The 17557-nt window shown below is 30.6% G+C and overlaps 3 protein-coding genes across 3 annotated transcripts; 2 read left to right on the top strand and 1 right to left on the bottom strand.

The window, feature by feature from the left end:
* Nucleotides 1-404: 404 nt before the first annotated feature.
* On the top strand, nucleotides 405-1981 carry LOC107902364 (putative serine/threonine-protein kinase-like protein CCR3). The gene has a single exon (XM_041092922.1). It carries the CDS (start codon nucleotides 1108-1110, stop codon nucleotides 1762-1764), a length of 657 nt encoding a protein of 218 aa, XP_040948856.1. The 5' UTR covers nucleotides 405-1107; the 3' UTR covers nucleotides 1765-1981.
* Nucleotides 1982-4670: 2689 nt separating this feature from the next.
* On the top strand, nucleotides 4671-8931 carry LOC107903921 (uncharacterized). The gene is made up of 5 exons (XM_016830129.2): nucleotides 4671-5089; nucleotides 5719-7167; nucleotides 7787-7900; nucleotides 8017-8166; nucleotides 8442-8931. The coding sequence occupies exons 2-5, from the start codon at nucleotides 5734-5736 to the stop codon at nucleotides 8586-8588; spliced, it is 1845 nt and encodes a 614-aa protein (XP_016685618.2). The 5' UTR covers nucleotides 4671-5089; nucleotides 5719-5733; the 3' UTR covers nucleotides 8589-8931.
* A 3079-nt stretch (nucleotides 8932-12010) lies between these two features.
* LOC107903922 (universal stress protein PHOS32) lies at nucleotides 12011-13637 on the bottom strand. The gene is made up of 3 exons (XM_016830130.2): nucleotides 13084-13637; nucleotides 12869-12966; nucleotides 12011-12649 (listed from the first exon to the last, which is right to left on the bottom strand). The coding sequence occupies exons 1-3, from the start codon at nucleotides 13400-13402 to the stop codon at nucleotides 12365-12367; spliced, it is 702 nt and encodes a 233-aa protein (XP_016685619.2). The 5' UTR covers nucleotides 13403-13637; the 3' UTR covers nucleotides 12011-12364.
* Between the last annotated feature and the right edge of the window lie 3920 nt (nucleotides 13638-17557).

The raw sequence follows: 17557 nt of genomic DNA, 5'->3' as shown, positions 1-17557 counted from the left end.
CGTCGTCCAATCAGGATCGAATTGAAATCGAAAATAAATAAAGGGGTAAATTTAAAAAAAAACTTAATTACAAAAACATTAAAAGGCGGAGGGGCTAAATAAAAAAATAAATAAAATTCGCAGTGGTATCACCTTCCCCTTTTTTAAAATCGTAAATAAGTAAAAAATAATCGAAAGAAAAAAAAGTATGCCACCTTTAAAAAACTGTCAATCGTTCTCTTTTTTTATTTCTCCATTTTTTTTAACAATCAAGGGAGAGGCCTCTATTTATAGTTGAGCCTCCCCAAATCCAACGGTACAGATCAATTACATCAACGGCTAAGATTAAAGGGTATTTACAAATTAAATCTTTAATATTACAAAATCATATCTTCTAAGATTGTATATATCATATCTAAGATTGCATATATCATATCTAAAATTGTATATCCTCGAAAATTATGTTTTCATATGTGAGCCCGGGCTAAAATTGGGTATTACAATAAGAACGAAAAAAAATTGATATGGGAAAGGGCTGTTTATTTTTGTACTTATTAGGGAAAGGCTGTGATTTATTCTGGAAAATTGATATGAAAAAGAGTGAGAGAGATATAGAGAAAGATTTGGGTTTGAATCCAACCTTAACAATTTACCGATTAATGGTAGAGACACTGTTATTTCTTGCTTCTGATGAGTTCGCTTATATCAGCAACCAAAACTTTTTCTAATATAGATAAAAAATAGGGTAAATTTTTCTAATTTTTCTAATTTTTCTAATATAGTGTAAATTTTTCTAAATGATGTGAAGATTATGCTACTGAACAACTAGAAAACTTCTCTAATGGAGTTGCCTTTTGGAGCTGAGATTTTACCAGGGCCTTGTCTTCAATCTTCTTGTAATGAGTGTGGATTATATCCTCAATCAAGCAGGCTTTGTTTTGGAAATGGTAAAATTTGTAAACCTTCACCCTGTTTCAATTTCACCATTCCATCACCGCCATTACCGACGTCACCTCCACTTCCAGTGGTTACGTCGCGGTCCTCTCCATTGAGGGGAGGGTTATTGGCTTTTGTCATAGTTGGATCAATAGGAGGTTTTATGGGGATTTGTAGTATTATTTACTGTTTATGGATTGGTGTTGTAAACACCATAGAGAATATATGAAGAAAAATAAACATTTGGTTAGGCTTGTTGGGTATTGTGATGAAAAAGATGAAAGGCTTTTGGTTTATGAATGCATGAAAAATGGTGTTGTTCATGATTATTTACATGATAAGAACAATGTTGTGAAAACTAGTAGTTTGATCAATTCTTGGAAAATGAGGATCAAAATCGCTTTGGATGCAGCTCGAGGGATCGAATATCTTCACAACTATACAGTTCCACCTATAATCCATAGAGATATAAAGTCATCCAACATCTTACTTGATATGAATTGGACAGCAAGAGTTTCAGATTTCAGACTTTCACTCATGGATCCAGAATCCGACCACAATTACAAGCCAATGAAGGCCGTGGGAACAGTCAGCTACATAGACCCTGAGTACTATGGCTTAAATGTATTAACAACAAAGAGTGATGTTTATGGACTTGGAGTTGTAATGCTAGAACTACTTACAGGAAAGAGAGCTATATTCAAGAATGATGACAATGGTGGTACCCCAATAAGCTTAGTGAATTATGCAGTGCTTGCAATTATGGCAGATGAATTGGTTAAGGTTTTGGACCACAGGGTTGGACCACCAGAGCTTAATGAAACTAAAGCAGTGGAACTAATGGCGTAAACTGCAATGCATTGTGTAAATTGTGAAGGTAAAGAAAGACCTATAATTGGTGACATTGTTTCTAATTTGGAAAGGGCATTCAATGTTTGTGATGGTAGCCATGGCAGTATCTCTAGTGGTGCATTTTCATTTGTTTCAGATTGAAAATTTTTCCTCCATTTTTTGTTTTTCTACCAATGATTTATCTAGATATACATCATTTTGTAGTTTAAAGATTTTTTTATTTTTTTAGGGATTTTGTGAACATTGAAAGCAAAGGATAAGAGATTAGATGGTTTAATCTTGTTATTGTTTTGGATTCAACTTTTTCCATTTGGGTCCATTTCACACTACAAAGCTAAAAGGAACAAGACTTTGATTTCAAATTCTTGAATGGGTTAATATAACTTAATTTGATTTATTTATTTATAAATAAATCATTGCAATATATGTAAAAAAAATTAAAATATAATTTTATTAATATATATAAATTTATTAGTATATGTAAAAACAGCTTTTTCGGAAAATATTTTCAGGAAATCTGCCAAACAACAGAAAATATTTTACACCGATTCATCCAAATACCAGAAAAGTAAATTATTTTTAGAAAAGTAAATTATTTTCCAGAAATAATTTTCCATAAAATATTTTACTGACAAACAAACGGAGCTTAAATTCATCAGCTTTTGCTTGGCTTATTGACTGCACAATAAAACCCCAAAAACAAAGAAAAATTCATGGTTTAGTACCATCTCAAATCGTAAATGCTTATAAACCCAAAACTATGATTCATTCCCACATTTAACTGCTAAACTCTACTACAAAGAGGGCATCAATATGAGTTATTAATATAATTATTAACATGGGAGGGAGAGAGGGACGATGGGGGAGATTTTAAAATTAGGATTAAAATAACTATATTTATAAATTTCGAAGATTAATTTTTAAAAAATTATAATTAGGATTAAAACTCTATTACATCAGCTTGTTGTTTGTGATTTTCATGATAGTGACCCAAATACTTCAAAACCTAGCTATATATTATATATGTTAGATTCATTTAACGTTTTATGTTTGGGGTTTGTGGTTGCTCCTCCGAACATTGTTGTCTCGAGCATACGTACTTCCCTTGGGGACACAATATGTTTTACCATTGCACCCACCTACTTGTTGGTAGATATATTAGATTTAGTAAAGAGTGTACTTTTTCCTTAATGATTGGTGCTGTTATAGATAAAAAATTGTTATACAAAGAAAAAAAATAAAACATAAAAAACTAATTATGCAACAATTTTAGTTGTTATAATATAATTTTGTTATAAAACGTGACTGGTATAAAGAGTCTTGATTATAATTTTAATAATTTCATAAATATCAAATAACTTAAAATGTTAATAATGATTGCTTTTTTATTTCCACGGTACTATCACATTTGCATTTGAATCTAAATAAATATTTTACTACTAATTTTAATATTATTACTATAATATCCAATATAACTATTATTTTTATTCGCTCATCTAAACCAATCTCAACACTCTTCCAAATGTAATTTCAATGAGTTTTACATATCTTTCTCTTTCTACCTCGCTTTTTTTGTTTGCTTTCATTGAATGAGCGTTACACATAATTTTTTTTAACGTTTTATAAATTGATATTAATTTTGCACTCGAAAAAAAAAAGAAAAACGAAAAAAAATCTAACCTTTAATTGGAAAAAATTAAAATGGAAGAGAGAAAAATAAAGAAAAACAAGCTGAGGAATTTTTTTTTCTTACATTAGGTAATTTTATTTTGATGGAAAAAATGAGATAAATGCTTATGTGATATAAAAAAAATAGAAAATATATGATATCATTTAATTAGTTAGGCCTATAATTTAGATGGTGAAAAAGGCTTATGTATGTAACAATTTATTTACATTATTCGAATAGGAAATAGAAGCATTTATATAAATTTTATAAATGGTTGAAAATGAATTTTAGGGATCATAACTTGATGGCTAAAATTTTAAGGTGGAAAATGGGCAAATGTATCATGATGAAATTGTGTGTTTTGTCAACACTCACGCTTAAGGTAAGTTTCCCAGAAAATTCTTCTCCTTTGTCTCTGAAATTTCTAATATCTTCACACCATATAAAACAAACCCCTGAAGCCGCAATGCCTTTTTCCATAAAACAAATTTTTATTTTATTAATTTTTGAAAGAGTAATTATCAAAACTAGGCGTGAAATTTTGATTTCACAAATCATTATTATTGAATTAAATTATTTTAAGTTGATATATTACATATCCAAATAATTATATTAATTAAATATAAAAATATTTATTTATATGTGTATAATTGAATTAAAATTATAATTTTATATGTACATTTATAAACCCCAATTCAAGTTTAGTAGATATAATCAAATCAAAATTCATATGTCAGATTGTACACTAATCTAAAGTTCATGTATAAATTTAATATTTATTCTATTTTTAAATGAATCATTTGAATAAATCAGATTTAAGGTTAATAAAATTTTATTTAGAAAAATTAAACTGCAATTTAATTCGAATACTTTTAGTATAAAAATTGACTAAAATTATTAGGATTTAAATTCTAAATTAAATGTTATTCTTTAATTAATAACTTTAATATAAGAGATATTATTTTTTAAAATAAAATAAATCGAATATATTTAAGCTAAGTTCGGAAAAAGATGAAATTAATTTAAATTAATTTAATTATCCGATACGATTTTAAAAAAATTAGAGATATTTAAAATTTTTAATAAACAATGTTTTTTCAGTTCTTTAGAAGATGATAAATATTAAAAGAAATGAAAATTCTAAAAATAATTTTAAAAAATGAAAATATGTAAAATTTAAAAAAATAAATTTCATTATTCTCGATAAAAGTAATTGAACTGGATGACGTAAACAAGTAAATATATTTTTCCACTAATCTTTTAAATATAAACCTGATGCTTTAGTTTTTTCATATAATAAAAACTCAAAACATTTTTATATCAAAATTTCAAAAAAGGGGAGTAATTGTCAGTTTTCTTCCTCTCGGCGTACCAAACAAGATTCTTATCATTTTAATTTTTAATTATTTCTTTCTTCAAAATTATCTTCCATTCTTTATTTATTTAATTTGACAAAACGAATTTCCCTGTTTCAGAGTTTAACAGTTTTTTGGTTCAAAATCGAAAGCGTTCACCACGATTTATCGAAAACCCTAACGTCCCAGTTTCGTCAATGCTCTCACTCTTTATTTCTCCCAATAAATCCATCGCCTCTTTTTCCCTTTAAATCCCCCCTCCTTTCTATCTGTTTCCTTCTCGATCGCTTCGATTAAGGTAGGTTCGGTGTCGTTGCATTTTTAGTAATTTGATCTTTCAATTCTTTTTCGCACTTTCTTAAATCGTAGTTATATCCTGGATATGCTTATATTTTATGACTTCTCTTCAATTTTGTGTAATGCTGACTGGAATTAGGGTTTATCTATCGTGGATTTCGTTTGTGAATTTAGTCAACTTATGCATGTTAGGTTATTTGAATTCGCTTGTTTTGTTTCTATTTTTAGTTCAGTTAATCTTTATGTCCTCAGCTATGTTTCTGTGTTTCGAGCTTCTAAAATTTTAACTATTACTTCTCAATCGCTTTGTTTATTAGATTATGCGCTTGAATGTTGCGGTCTGCTTCATTGAGGATTTTATTGGGGACAAGGTTTTAATTCTTAGGCGCTTGCTCAAAAAGCTTTGTTGTGTTAACGGTTGTCGGCTATGTTTCTTATCATAAAACGCTAAATAAATGTTGCTTAGGATCGTAACATTCTCAATCTATATTTTAATATTTTCATTTTCATAAGCTTAAGAAAGTGGGCGTTGTATGATCATGAAAGTTCGATGTGAGATTATTGCATATTTTCTGTTGCAGTTGTTGTAATACTGTTAATCCCAGATATGTTATGCATTTGTGTATGCAGGAAGGAAAAAGTAAAATGAGAGGGAAAGAAGCCTGGAAGAACCTGCTGAGAAGATGCAACTCAAAAGGGAAATTTGAGAATGTTGTTTTCATTGACGTTGATGGTGATAGATTTGAGAATGTCGTCATCATCGATGCTCCTGAGTCTGTGGAGGAAAATTTACAACGTTCTAGTGGATCAAAGGGAGGCAAGCATTTCTTTTCTCCCAGTGTAATTAGCATCGATGATGATGAAACTGATAAAATAGATGATCCCGAAATTTGTGTTGAACCTGCTGGTGACTTGGACAGTGATGCCTCCTCAAGAAAAAGTTGTCCTGCACCTAACTTCATGAAGAAATCTACAGGATTAGATGATGACGATGACTGCTCGTTCATCAGGGAAAAGAAACCTGCATTCAAACTATCAAAGTGCAAGAAAACATATGCTGGGAAGACTCCTTGTGGAAAACGTTTTGGTTTAAGTCCTGACTCTGAGGATAGCTCATCTGAAAGTGATTGTTCTGATTGTGAAGTTATTGAAGGTTCTATTGGAAAACTTAAAGAACAGTGGGAGAAAGCTTTCCAGAGAAAACGATATAATGTTAGAAACGGTCAATCTGGTTCAGAGGATCAGACGAGTGCCTCAGTATCACGTAATGGTACTCCTGGAGTTGGAGAAAATAGGAGTCAGCAATATGCTGGAACCTCTGCATTCTCTGGTTCAAGTGATTCAAATATTCAGAAACAAAAGTCTCCTGCCTTTGAGACTAATAGTGATAGTTACTTTGATGATACTTGTCTCGATAGGACAGAAAGGCCTTTTGTAGGATCTGAGAAGAAAGTTGGTCATGAAAACTTTTCACAGTCAAAATATAGGCCAACTGCTGAAGCTCAGTTTTCTCGTATTGAGGCTGATGTTATATTTGGAAGAGAAAGATTTATGGAAGTTCCTCTTTCAAGGGATAGAAATCAAGAGTTTTCTCGGGCACCCTCAAAATTTGACCCATGCCAAAGTGATTTGCAACATGAAAATACAGTTGCGAATGAAAAGGAGAAGCTACAATCCAAAGAACCATTGATGTCAAGTCCTAAATCATCAGAAGAAAAACAGGTTGAAAATGATATGAATCCTGTTGACGTTGAAGTTGGAACTCTTTTTGATGAATCCACTTCTGTTAAGACTCCATTAGATGGAATTCCAGTAACCAGTAGTAAGATTTATTGTGATGGGGACAGTTCTCAGAATGACGAAACTCGAATTCAGCAATCTTTTTCAATAGCCGAGCAATCAAAAATTAATTCTATGCCCAACAGTGAAAAATGTGATGAAAGTGATGCATTACATGATGCCATAGTTTCTTGTGAAAAGGATATGATTATTGACCGAGAAAAGCTCAAACAGACAGATCAATACAAGCGAGCTGTGGAAGAAGAATGGGCATCTAGGCAGCGAGAGTTAAAAATTCAGGTTTGGCACTTAAACTTTTCGTTCTCTCTTTTGGCTGTTCTCTCAGTTTATTGCTAGGATTTTAGGGAACAAATAATTAATCATTTTAAAACTTGCTTGAAGATGAGGTAATCTGCATTCTACCACAAGTCTTTTATATGGTGGTCTGATCTTTTAGTTGTCAAAAAGTGTGTCGATGCAATCACATCTTCCTCATCAACTCTTTAACTTCAAAAGCAGTTTCCTTTGTGGTCCTTTTGTCATCCACTGTACTGTTAACTCAGGTTAATTTGTATACATTTTAGTTGTGTTGTGTGTTATCCACAATTAATTTGTTAAAAAAAATTTCTCTTTTCTGGATAGCTAATACTGGTCTTATTAATAGTTTTATATTTGGTTATTTTGTGTTATTTTAGCGTCTAAACTTGATGAAGTTGGACTACAAATTAGTTCTGCCAATGGCTAGGTCAACTTAAACCTAGTTTTGAAAACATTGATTTGGAAGGTGTTTCTTTTTACATGGAATTATTTTTTATGTTACATGAAATATAATTCATTTTTGTTGGTGAATATTTTTTTTGCAGTAAATGGAATATTTGATTGAACTTGTTGCTTCACATGTATCTAACTTCTTTTGCAGGCTGAAGAGGCTCAAAGATTGCGAAAAAGGAAAAAAGCTGAAAGTATGCGTGTATTGGATATGGAGAGACGGCAAAAGCAACGTCTGGAGGAAATGAGAGAGACACAAAAGAAGGTAGAGATATCTATCTATAATTTTTCTTATCCCCGTTTTACATATTGCTTGTACTTACTTTTTGGCTTTATATTTGATTAGTTATGTCTTAATCTGTTAAATGGTTTCTACTTTAGGATGAGGAAAATATGAACATAAAGGAACAACTAAGAATGGAAGTAAGGAAGGAGCTTAGTAAATTGGAAATATCATGCATTGATATGGCCTCATTGCTTCGTAGCTTGGGAATCCCTGTAGGTGGTGGTTCTTATCCCTTGTCCAATGAGGTGAGTGAAATCGGAACAAGTATAGTTATTTTGAGTGAATCCTCAGAAGGGTTCGATTGATTCGGATACCTTTTTCTCTCAGTATCCAATGTTATCAAATTAGGTTCTCTGCCCCTATCTTGTTACATCAGTTAAATAACAAACACGCTGTTGTTTCATTAACTTCTGGTTATGGTTCCTGCTCTGTGTGGCCGTGAGGAGATTACAATTTGTATACTTCTATGGCTATCTTAAAATTTTAGGTTGTTCACTGACAGATTGATGGCCTTTCACAGATTCATGCAGCTTATAAAAGAGCCTTGCTAAGATTTCATCCTGACCGAGCATCTCAAACTGATATTCGCCAGCAGGTTGAGGCGGAGGAAAAGTTTAAGCTTATTTCTCGCATGAAGGAGAAACTTTTAGCGACTTCATGTCACTGAATGCTAACACAGGTTCAAAAATTGATCCTACAATGCAATTTTTGTTGTTTCATATGCAGCTAGGATTTCACATTTTTGTGTTATTCCGTATATTAGAAATTTTTTGCCAGTTCTTATCAGATGGACTGGTCAAAATTGTAAAGCAGATGTAAATACTTGCAAAGGTATCATAGCTATACGTCTGGACCATCTGGGTATATTTTATACCGCACTTTGGGATTGTAGTTCTCTCTGATTAATTGTTTCCCAACTGTGTCGTGCATAATATTTGGGTTTTAGGAGGATTGTGAACTTGACTGCTGTGTTTAATCTTTACTATAATGTAGAACAGGTTGCATCAAAAGCTGTTGCTGTATTCCCTGGACTTTGCATTACAGGGGAGATCATTGTGTTAGCTTCCACTGCTCGACCATTTATCCTAGATTAACTTTGTGATAGTTTCATATCATATGCATCTTTTCATTTTAAAAGTATACGGCATCTCCTACAGCATGAGTTAAGAGTACTTGCTTGTATATAATTAGTGCAAACCTGCTACAGATGCTTCAGTTTTGTTACATTTGTTTTTATTTTGTTTTTCAACCAGACCAAAAGTAATGGTAATCAAGGAGCTTCTTTTTAGGCTGAGATTTTAACTCAAACCAAGCGTTTTGCTTTTGGTTGAAATTATTTTATTGTTTTCGTTAAAGAATTTAAAATATCATATTTAAAATGGATATTTTATTTTTTTAAACTATTTTTCTGATGGTGTTAAATTTATCAAAAATAATTTTTATAAAAAAAATTTAAAAGCACTTTTCAGTGTTACACATTCATTTTTTCCTAATATTTTTTTTATTTTTTTATTTTGAGTTGAGAATTGGAATCCTTACTCATATTGGAATATGCGTTAGGGTACCTTTGAAAATATAAGAGTTGGAGCAACATAGATTTGTTTGACCATGAGTGGTTCAGTAGTAAGCCATAATTTAAGTCTGCTTTGGTATCATTTTTGTTTTCTGAAAAAGGGACCAAGAATCAAACTTGGGACTGTTTTTAATCTCTGCCATTTCACCTGATATTTTGTTACCATATTATTTAACTATTTTTTTGGTAAATTTTGTACGCCTTTACGACTTCGACGGATTGGTGAGTGGGATGTATGTTGAGTCCAATGGTGTGGGAATCTTCAATCTTTCTTTGCTTAGGTAAAGTGCATGCTCCATGTTTAAGGAACAAAGGACCAATTCTTTATAGAAGGCTCTATCTATTTCATTGCTTTTGAAAAGCATTTTGAAGCTTTTGAAAAGTGTTTTTGAAAAGTGCTGTGGAAAAGTACTTTTGAAAAGTTTGATTTAAAATTTGAGTGTTTAGCATTGCTGTTAAAAAGTGCTTTTGAAAAATAAAATGTTCATTTTAAATATGTTATTATCAAGTAACAAATATATATTTAAATAATATTTAAATTAGTTAATATTATTATATTTTAGTAATAATATAAAAAAATTAATAACTTGTTAATATTTTAATATATAAAATATAAATTGTAAATATTTTTAATTAATAAATATTAATTATTTATAAAATTTAATTAGAATATATAAATTATATTTTAAATATTTAAATATAACCATTAAATATTTGTAATTAATATTTTAAAAAATATTTTTTTTATTTTTAATTAATGTTTTTAATACAATTGTAATTAAGCATCAAGAAAAAAAGAAAAATATTATGTTATTGGAGGGGTGAAAAAGTAATTAAGCACCAAAAGTGTTTTTAGGAGAGGCAAAGTTAAAATTTTTAGTTTTTTCTTTTCAGCTTATTTTCAGAAGTATTTTTGAAAAGTTAAAAATTTCAGCTAAAAATAGTTTGTTTTTAATAGTTTTTTTTTCAAAAATATTTTTAGAATCAAAAGTGTTTTTTTTAAGTAACGAAGAATTGGCTCTAAATAAGGGTGATAGGAAAGATAGAGAAGACAATTGCTGTGGAATCTGTTGCCTTTATGTCTTTGATGTTCATTTTAAGCAATGCATGATCAAATGGGTCGCTGTTCCAATAAAAGGCTGGCCATCATTGAAATTTTTTCAAAATTTTTTAACTGATCAAAATTATTTTAATTAATTTGGGCGATTAATTAAATTAATAAAAAAATTTACATGTTTTTTTTGTTCAAATAAATTTGATACGTGAAAAAGATAATTCTATTATTGATTTTCTTTTGTTTTAATTAGAAAAACAAATGACACAATAATAATATTAAGTTAAAATTATCATAACAAATATTACATTAAAAATAGGGTAAATTATGCTAATGATTATTCTAAAACAAGGTTTGTCATATTTTAATTATTTTAAACTTTTTTTTATCACTTTAATCACTCTAATTAAAATAGTTATACAAATTATCAGTTAATAGCTACTATCTTTTTAAATATTATATTATATTTCTTCTTTTTCTCTCTCCCGTTGACTACCACCATTGACTAAAATAAAGAAAGTAAAATAAAATAAAATGGATATTTTACTCTCTACCATGTTCCCCCCAGTACCATTGCCGCCATTGTTTCTCTTGCTGATCTCCTCATTCCTCGCCATCAAAATCGTCGCTTGAAAATCGATCAACAATTCCGATTAGCCGCCGGTGAAGGGCTCCGTTTACAATCAGCTTTTATATCTAAACTATCTCTACGACTACTAAGCGGAAGCAGCTAAAGAACAACCAACTTACAGGCTACTGGCTTTAGAACAGAGTAAATGCGTCATATTTCAAATGCTCAACCTCAAAGTCACACTTTTAATAGGTTTTGTAGAGGAAGACAATCCTTATTCCACAGGAAGTCAGAAGGAACATATTATTTCGATTTCGCTAGGCCACTGAGAACCATGGATCATTTACAACAGGTTATATAATCTTTTTCTACCTTTGGCCTTTTAGTGTATTTTCTTCTAGTTCGTTTTTGATGTGTAATATTCAGAAAATCTGCAAAAAAACATATAAACCTACTGCAAGAAATTTTGGCTCTCCCATGTTAACCACATAATGTCATACATATATGTAAAAGTCCATATATTTTGTTGGTTTAGTATTATATTTAGATGGATTTTTACATGTAGGACAACTGACGAATTTGCAACTATCCGGTAATTCCATATGGAATACACGAATGGTTTACGCTGGTCAAGCTCGTAGTCATCCGGCGACCAGGTATATCTGGAGATAAGTAAAAGATATACACTTATTTTATGCATTTCTTTGGGAAAACTTTTTATCCAATTTCATCATTGTGAAGAAATTAAGATTCAAGCATAATGGGTTGATTTGGTGCATAGAAACATGACGGTATATCCCACAAAATTTGGCATTTTAATCAGATTGAAAGCATTCATTGTTAACCAAATAAACAAGAAGTTGAAAGGTTGAAGCCAACAAATGTTGGTAATTCGAGAAGGTTCCAAATTTATTATAAAAACTAAACTTAATTTTACAACTGAAATGGATGATGGATTTTTCCCCAATCGGGCAAACCTTGAAGTTGTAAAGGGACTCAATTGTCTTTCCCTTTACCCATAATTTCCGTGGCCATGAATAAATTACACAACACCAACTTTTTCCGCCCACACCAAAGGCCCCCCTTCTCCTTTTGTCAATATACTTTTATTTACATGACAGCTTTAAGACACATATCTTTAAATAACTATGAATTAACAGAATTTCAAAATAATATTATATACAACCAATGAAATTAGAAAGATATATTCCAATAATAATAAAAAATGAAGCAGCAGTTTAGTTTTCAAGCCAAGAGCCAGAAATCCTTGTGGCGTTTAGTGGTGATCAAATAACCTCCAAGCTTTTTGCTTTTCCTTCTGACTGCAACAGCCATGCAGGTAGCATTTTGGATACAGTATTCCACTACTCCACCTGTCATTCGACTGCCAGCCCACATCATTACCAGACGCCATGTCATCGACTTCTTTTTCTGTCCCAAAACCAGAAGTGCCACTCCTTGTTTTTTAGCTTCTTCCACTATTGTTAGACCTTTCTCTTTCCCCTCCACCACTGCCACCTCTACTTCAACCTAACACTCCAAACCCATAATTAACTGTATGCCTTTGTGAACAGAACAAGACTAGCATGATTATAGGAACTGTTTTAATTTGTTTTGCTGGTAATATTTCATATCAAAATTAATTAGAATTTGATGTTAACTGGCAAAATAACAAATATATATATATAGGTAAAAAAATCCAACTAGTACTTGACTGATTATTATAGCATTCATTATGTCGCAACCTACCTCGGGTCTCTTCTGCTTGCTCATGTTTTGGAGGGAGTAAACAGGTTCACATGCCCTTGGGGCTCTGTTCTTGTCATGATCTTCATTTGTATTTGGCACTGTATTTTCCAGTTATCAGTTTATCTCCTTATATTCGGAGTAATTCAAGGTAAAATCAAAACATTTTTTGATGTTTAGCATAAAAGGAATAAAAAAAAAAGGGATCAGTTTGGCACCTTGTTTTGAAGGCTTTGTGACATGAAGAAGAACAAGAGTGTCGTGACACTGAACGGTGTGAGAAAGTGCCCACTGTAAAGCTCCCTTTGCTTCGATGCTGGAATCAACCACGATCATGATTTTCCTTCCAATTAAAAACCCAGTTTTTTCTCCATTTCTGGATTTATCTTCCCCAACTTTGCCACTAATTTCATCCTTTTGATCAGTTTTAGAAGAATCCAGATTAGGCTTGGCTTGAATTGGAGGAGACTTCACTCTAACATGAGGCCTAATCCTGTTTAGACAGAAACCTGGCAACCTTGCCCCTGTTCTTCCCATCTCCTAAAATGCCTCACGCTGCTAGGCTTTCACACCAAATGATTATACATACATATATATATGTTTACTTTATGAACCAAATTTCTAGATGATGGTTTGGTGCCATGGGTTTATTTTATTTTTGCAGACTTTGCTTTCTTTTGTTTTGCAATCATGAAAGCAGGTCTTTGGTTTCCTTTCCATTTTCCTTTGTGGGGGCTATTCCTCAACGTGCTTCTCATGAATCCTAGGCCCCTCCTTCCTAGCTTTGCCGATCGGATTGGGGTATGAGTGTCCATACATATTTTTAATATATATTCGTTTTTCTTATGTCTTTCATGTATTTTGAGAGCCATATCTTCATACCCGAGTTCGGAGATGTGCCGGATTGAACCGAGGGACACATGTTTCAAAAAAAAAAAATACCTCGAGTAGGGGAAAAGTTGGAAATTTAGGCCCCATTTGGTTGTAGAAAACATAAGTTAATTTCCTTTTTAAAAAAATAGAAAAAAACATTGAAAAAGAACATATTTGATTGAAATTTTTTAAATGGTTTTTGAAAAAAAAATATGTGAAAATTAAAAAAGTAATAAAAAAATTGTTTTCGCTTTTTTCACTACAAATGTTTTGTAAAAGTAAAAATGATGGAAACAAAAATTTGTCACCGTAGATGAATTGACCTTGAAACTAATATAAATATAAAAATATTTTTTTTCAGAAATTTTTCTAATATTAAATCTAATACTTTGGTTTAAACCCATATAAATGTAATTTTTTATTTTATTTCTATTAAAGAAAAATATTCACAATTGTATCTCACTTGGGCTATTTTAGTTTTTTCTTGTTATTCTTCCTTTATTTCATAAGTGACTTTGTTGTAAAATATTCCTCCATTTCCATTAAAAATTTAGAAAAAATAAATTTAAGCAATAAACTTTACAACAAAAAAATATTAATTTTTGTTTACAAAAATAAAAACCACTTGATTATTTGAAAGGTCAAGAATGAAATTAGTTATAACAAAACAAACCCTTGCCCAGTGGATGTGGTTCGAATATCTTTTGACAGGGAGGGACCTTGGAGCCTAATCTACTTGTACATTCTAGCTCGATCGGGGACATTAGTATAAATTAGAGACTTTGTACTCGAAAGCAATGAGTTAGAATGGTTTGGAAAAATGACCATTATTTGAAGCTGGGTGGGAAACCATTTCATTTGCACAAGTCTCAAGGTTAATACTAAGGTATGGGCAAAAAATTATTATTCTTCGCCTTGTTTTACTTCTCTTGAGGGAACAACAAATCTAAGTATGTGAAATTTGTAAACATCATTTTAAGAAAATTCTTCTATCCATTTAAAGATGTCCAATTGATATTATCTTAGATTAAACTCGCCCAAGACAATGACCTCTACTAGGCCCTAAAAAGCAATACAAAGAAATGGACTATTGTGCGATGAAACTCGATATATCCTTTACATTGTCCTAAGCGTTTTGTGTTCAATTTTCTTATTCGTTGATTTGCTTTATACAATTTTATTTTATTTTTGTGTCATGAGAATCACAATGTTAAACATAAAATTGAATACAAATACAATATTCACAATAATCACACTAGCAAAATTAAATACAAATACAATATTCACAATAATCACACTAGCAACAGTAATTTCTAAACAAAAATGTTAAGTTTAAGATTATAAAAATAATTAATCCTAATTTCTTCAAGGGTTTGTATTAATCAACCTTTATTGATACAATGCTCAACAAGGGAAGGGTATAGAAGAGAGGAGAATGGTTGTTGAGATAGTCAGGGTGGAGAGCCGGAGGTTATGGAGAATGAAGTTGGAGAGAGTTTGCAGGTTGAGTAAAGAGAGAGTAGGCTAATTATTCTTGAAGAGTTGATATTTTCTTCATTGCTCTTAGGGTATTTATAGGCAGGGGTCCCGTGCTATATGGTGTTAGACTTGCCATCTAGCCATCATTATAGAGCTCGTGGGAGGGGTGTCTTTGATGGGACGAGGATGTCTCTAACAAGACAAATCTTGTCATTTATTTTGATTTTAATAAGATAAAACAGTTGAGCCCACGTGATGTTTGATGACCAAACGACTCTATGTTCCCAATGAAGATTAGGCCACCCGTTGTCCAGATAGTTCTTACGAGAGGGCAAGTTCATAGGTGACCTCTCGACTTACTAATGGTAGGCTTATTGTTTAGGCATCTTTTAGGCTTGCCACGTGTCTTATCGTGAATTATTATCCAGTCAAGATGTTAGTACTTTCATACAAAATCAATATTTCAAAATCATTCAATCATCGAGCTTGAATATTACATATAAATCATAATCTATGAAAAGCAAAACTACTATATTAATTTTTTTTAGAGATTACTGAATAAAGTTAAAAAAAAGTAGAAGGAATAATTGTGTTATCAAATTAGAGAAACTTATTTGAATGTTCACCTTGTAAAAATTCTGTTTTTAGTGATAATGTTGAATAAAAATAAAAGAAATAGAAAATTTTGAATTTTAATGAATAGAGAAAGATTATTCTATTTTTATTTTTTCATAAAATAAAATTTCTTCTGAGTCAATTGACCTTACAATTTTTTATATGATTTGTCACTCACCCCAATACCAAAAGCTGATTACTTATATAAGAGAAGGCAGAAAATCTTAAAACAAAATTCACCCAACCATTTTTCATATCAAAAATTCTTTTTCGGCATATATTCGGAAATGAACTATAACCTTTCATGGATATATATATATGTAATATTTTTAAAAAAAGAAAGTTAACATCAAGATCACTTCAATCTTATAAAAAATAATTCTTCTAACTCTTTATTTATTTTTTTTGGAATTTATATTATTCCAATATTAACAAGGGTATAATAATTAAAGATATGATTCATTTATGGTGATTTGTCTAACGTGAACCAAACGCCATTTGATCATCATTTTGGAAATAACCCATAATTACACGGAAAAATAAAAGAAGTGTGTTGGAAAGTTCTTAGACACAAAATGATTAACAAAAGCCAAAAGAAAGGGTCAACTCTATAGTGTTGATTTGCAGCAAAAGTTTCGATGATTTGGGAATAATCAGACAGATTAGAACAGCTTTTAGACATATAATTGGCTTTTTCCAGTCACAGAAATCTTGCTAAATTAATTTGCGAAAAGTAGGGTTAAATTTAGAGGAGAGGTTTTCTTTTTAAAAAACATAAATATTACTACCATTTGTTATTTATTGGAAATGAAATGTTGATATTCGTACATTTATAAAATGTTTAATATGGTACTTGTATTTTAAAATATCTAATTTGGTACATGAATTATTAATATGTGTTTTTTTGTGATATTTCTATTTTCATAAAATGTCCAATGTGTACTTAAAAAAGATCTAATGTGGATTGGTACCTAACAATCAATATGTTTCTTTTTATTATAGTATTTGGTATTAATACTGTTTGTGAATTGCTAAATAAACTAATAAAAATTTGACATGCGGAATTTTTTTTCAAATCTTTAAATACACATGAATAATATGACATTATGTGAAAAAATTAAATAAAAATATATATAACGACCCGATTTTAATCAGTGTCGGAAGACTCAATTAAAGGTTGAATTCTTGAAAACTAAACAGTTTAAAATTTTAAACCGAAAAGTCAGTAAATCAAATGTGTGAATAACAAATAAAACCAAATAGTAATTAAATAAATTAAGTTTTTATAATTTATACATGGACTGAATTGCAAAGTGAGTTAAAGGAAAAGTTTTAATTGAAGCCTTGAGATAGATCCTTGCAATTAACCCTAAATAAAATAACAAGGGGAAAGTGGCCAACAGCCTTGAAAATCGTTGGATCCCACCATTGCTTAATGTTGAGGCTTAATAGCCATTAATTTATTTTATTATAAATTTTAGTTAATAAAAACCTAGTTAAATATGTTAGTCGGAGGGGAGAGAGAACATATTTTCCCTTCATCCCTTTTACAATCAATTAAGAAGAAAAACGAAAGAATTGATCTCATTTCGTCTCCTATTGCCGATTTAAATCTCTAAGGTAAAGCATAATTTCTTAATTGAAATTTTATGGAAAATTAGTTTATAACCTAGAGTAATAATACCCTAGCATTAGATTAGTGAATTAATATGTTTTGGTGTAGAT

This window comes from Gossypium hirsutum, chromosome D05 (assembly GCF_007990345.1).
Source record: "Gossypium hirsutum isolate 1008001.06 chromosome D05, Gossypium_hirsutum_v2.1, whole genome shotgun sequence".
NCBI classification, from domain to species: Eukaryota; Viridiplantae; Streptophyta; class Magnoliopsida; order Malvales; family Malvaceae; genus Gossypium; species Gossypium hirsutum.
The sequence above is the reverse complement of the archived record's forward strand: the minus strand, read 5'-3'. Positions and strand labels throughout refer to the sequence as shown.

What these genes read in the sequence shown, in the direction of transcription:
- LOC107902364 (XM_041092922.1), top strand. Translation starts at nt 1,108, where the DNA reads ATGGATTGGTGTTGTAAACACCATAGAGAATATATGAAGAAAAATAAA.
- LOC107903922 (XM_016830130.2), bottom strand. Translation starts at nt 13,402, where the DNA reads ATGGGAAGAACAGGGGCAAGGTTGCCAGGTTTCTGTCTAAACAGGATT. An exon ending in CACAAAGCCTTCAAAACAAG is followed by an intron (nt 12,967 to 13,083) that starts GTGCCAAACTGA and finishes TGGAAAATACAG; the next exon opens with TGCCAAATACAAATGAAGAT. An exon ending in GCAAGCAGAAGAGACCCGAG is followed by an intron (nt 12,650 to 12,868) that starts GTAGGTTGCGAC and finishes TTGGAGTGTTAG; the next exon opens with GTTGAAGTAGAGGTGGCAGT.
- LOC107903921 (XM_016830129.2), top strand. Translation starts at nt 5,734, where the DNA reads ATGAGAGGGAAAGAAGCCTGGAAGAACCTGCTGAGAAGATGCAACTCA. An exon ending in AGCGAGAGTTAAAAATTCAG is followed by an intron (nt 7,168 to 7,786) that starts GTTTGGCACTTA and finishes CTTCTTTTGCAG; the next exon opens with GCTGAAGAGGCTCAAAGATT. An exon ending in TGAGAGAGACACAAAAGAAG is followed by an intron (nt 7,901 to 8,016) that starts GTAGAGATATCT and finishes TTTCTACTTTAG; the next exon opens with GATGAGGAAAATATGAACAT.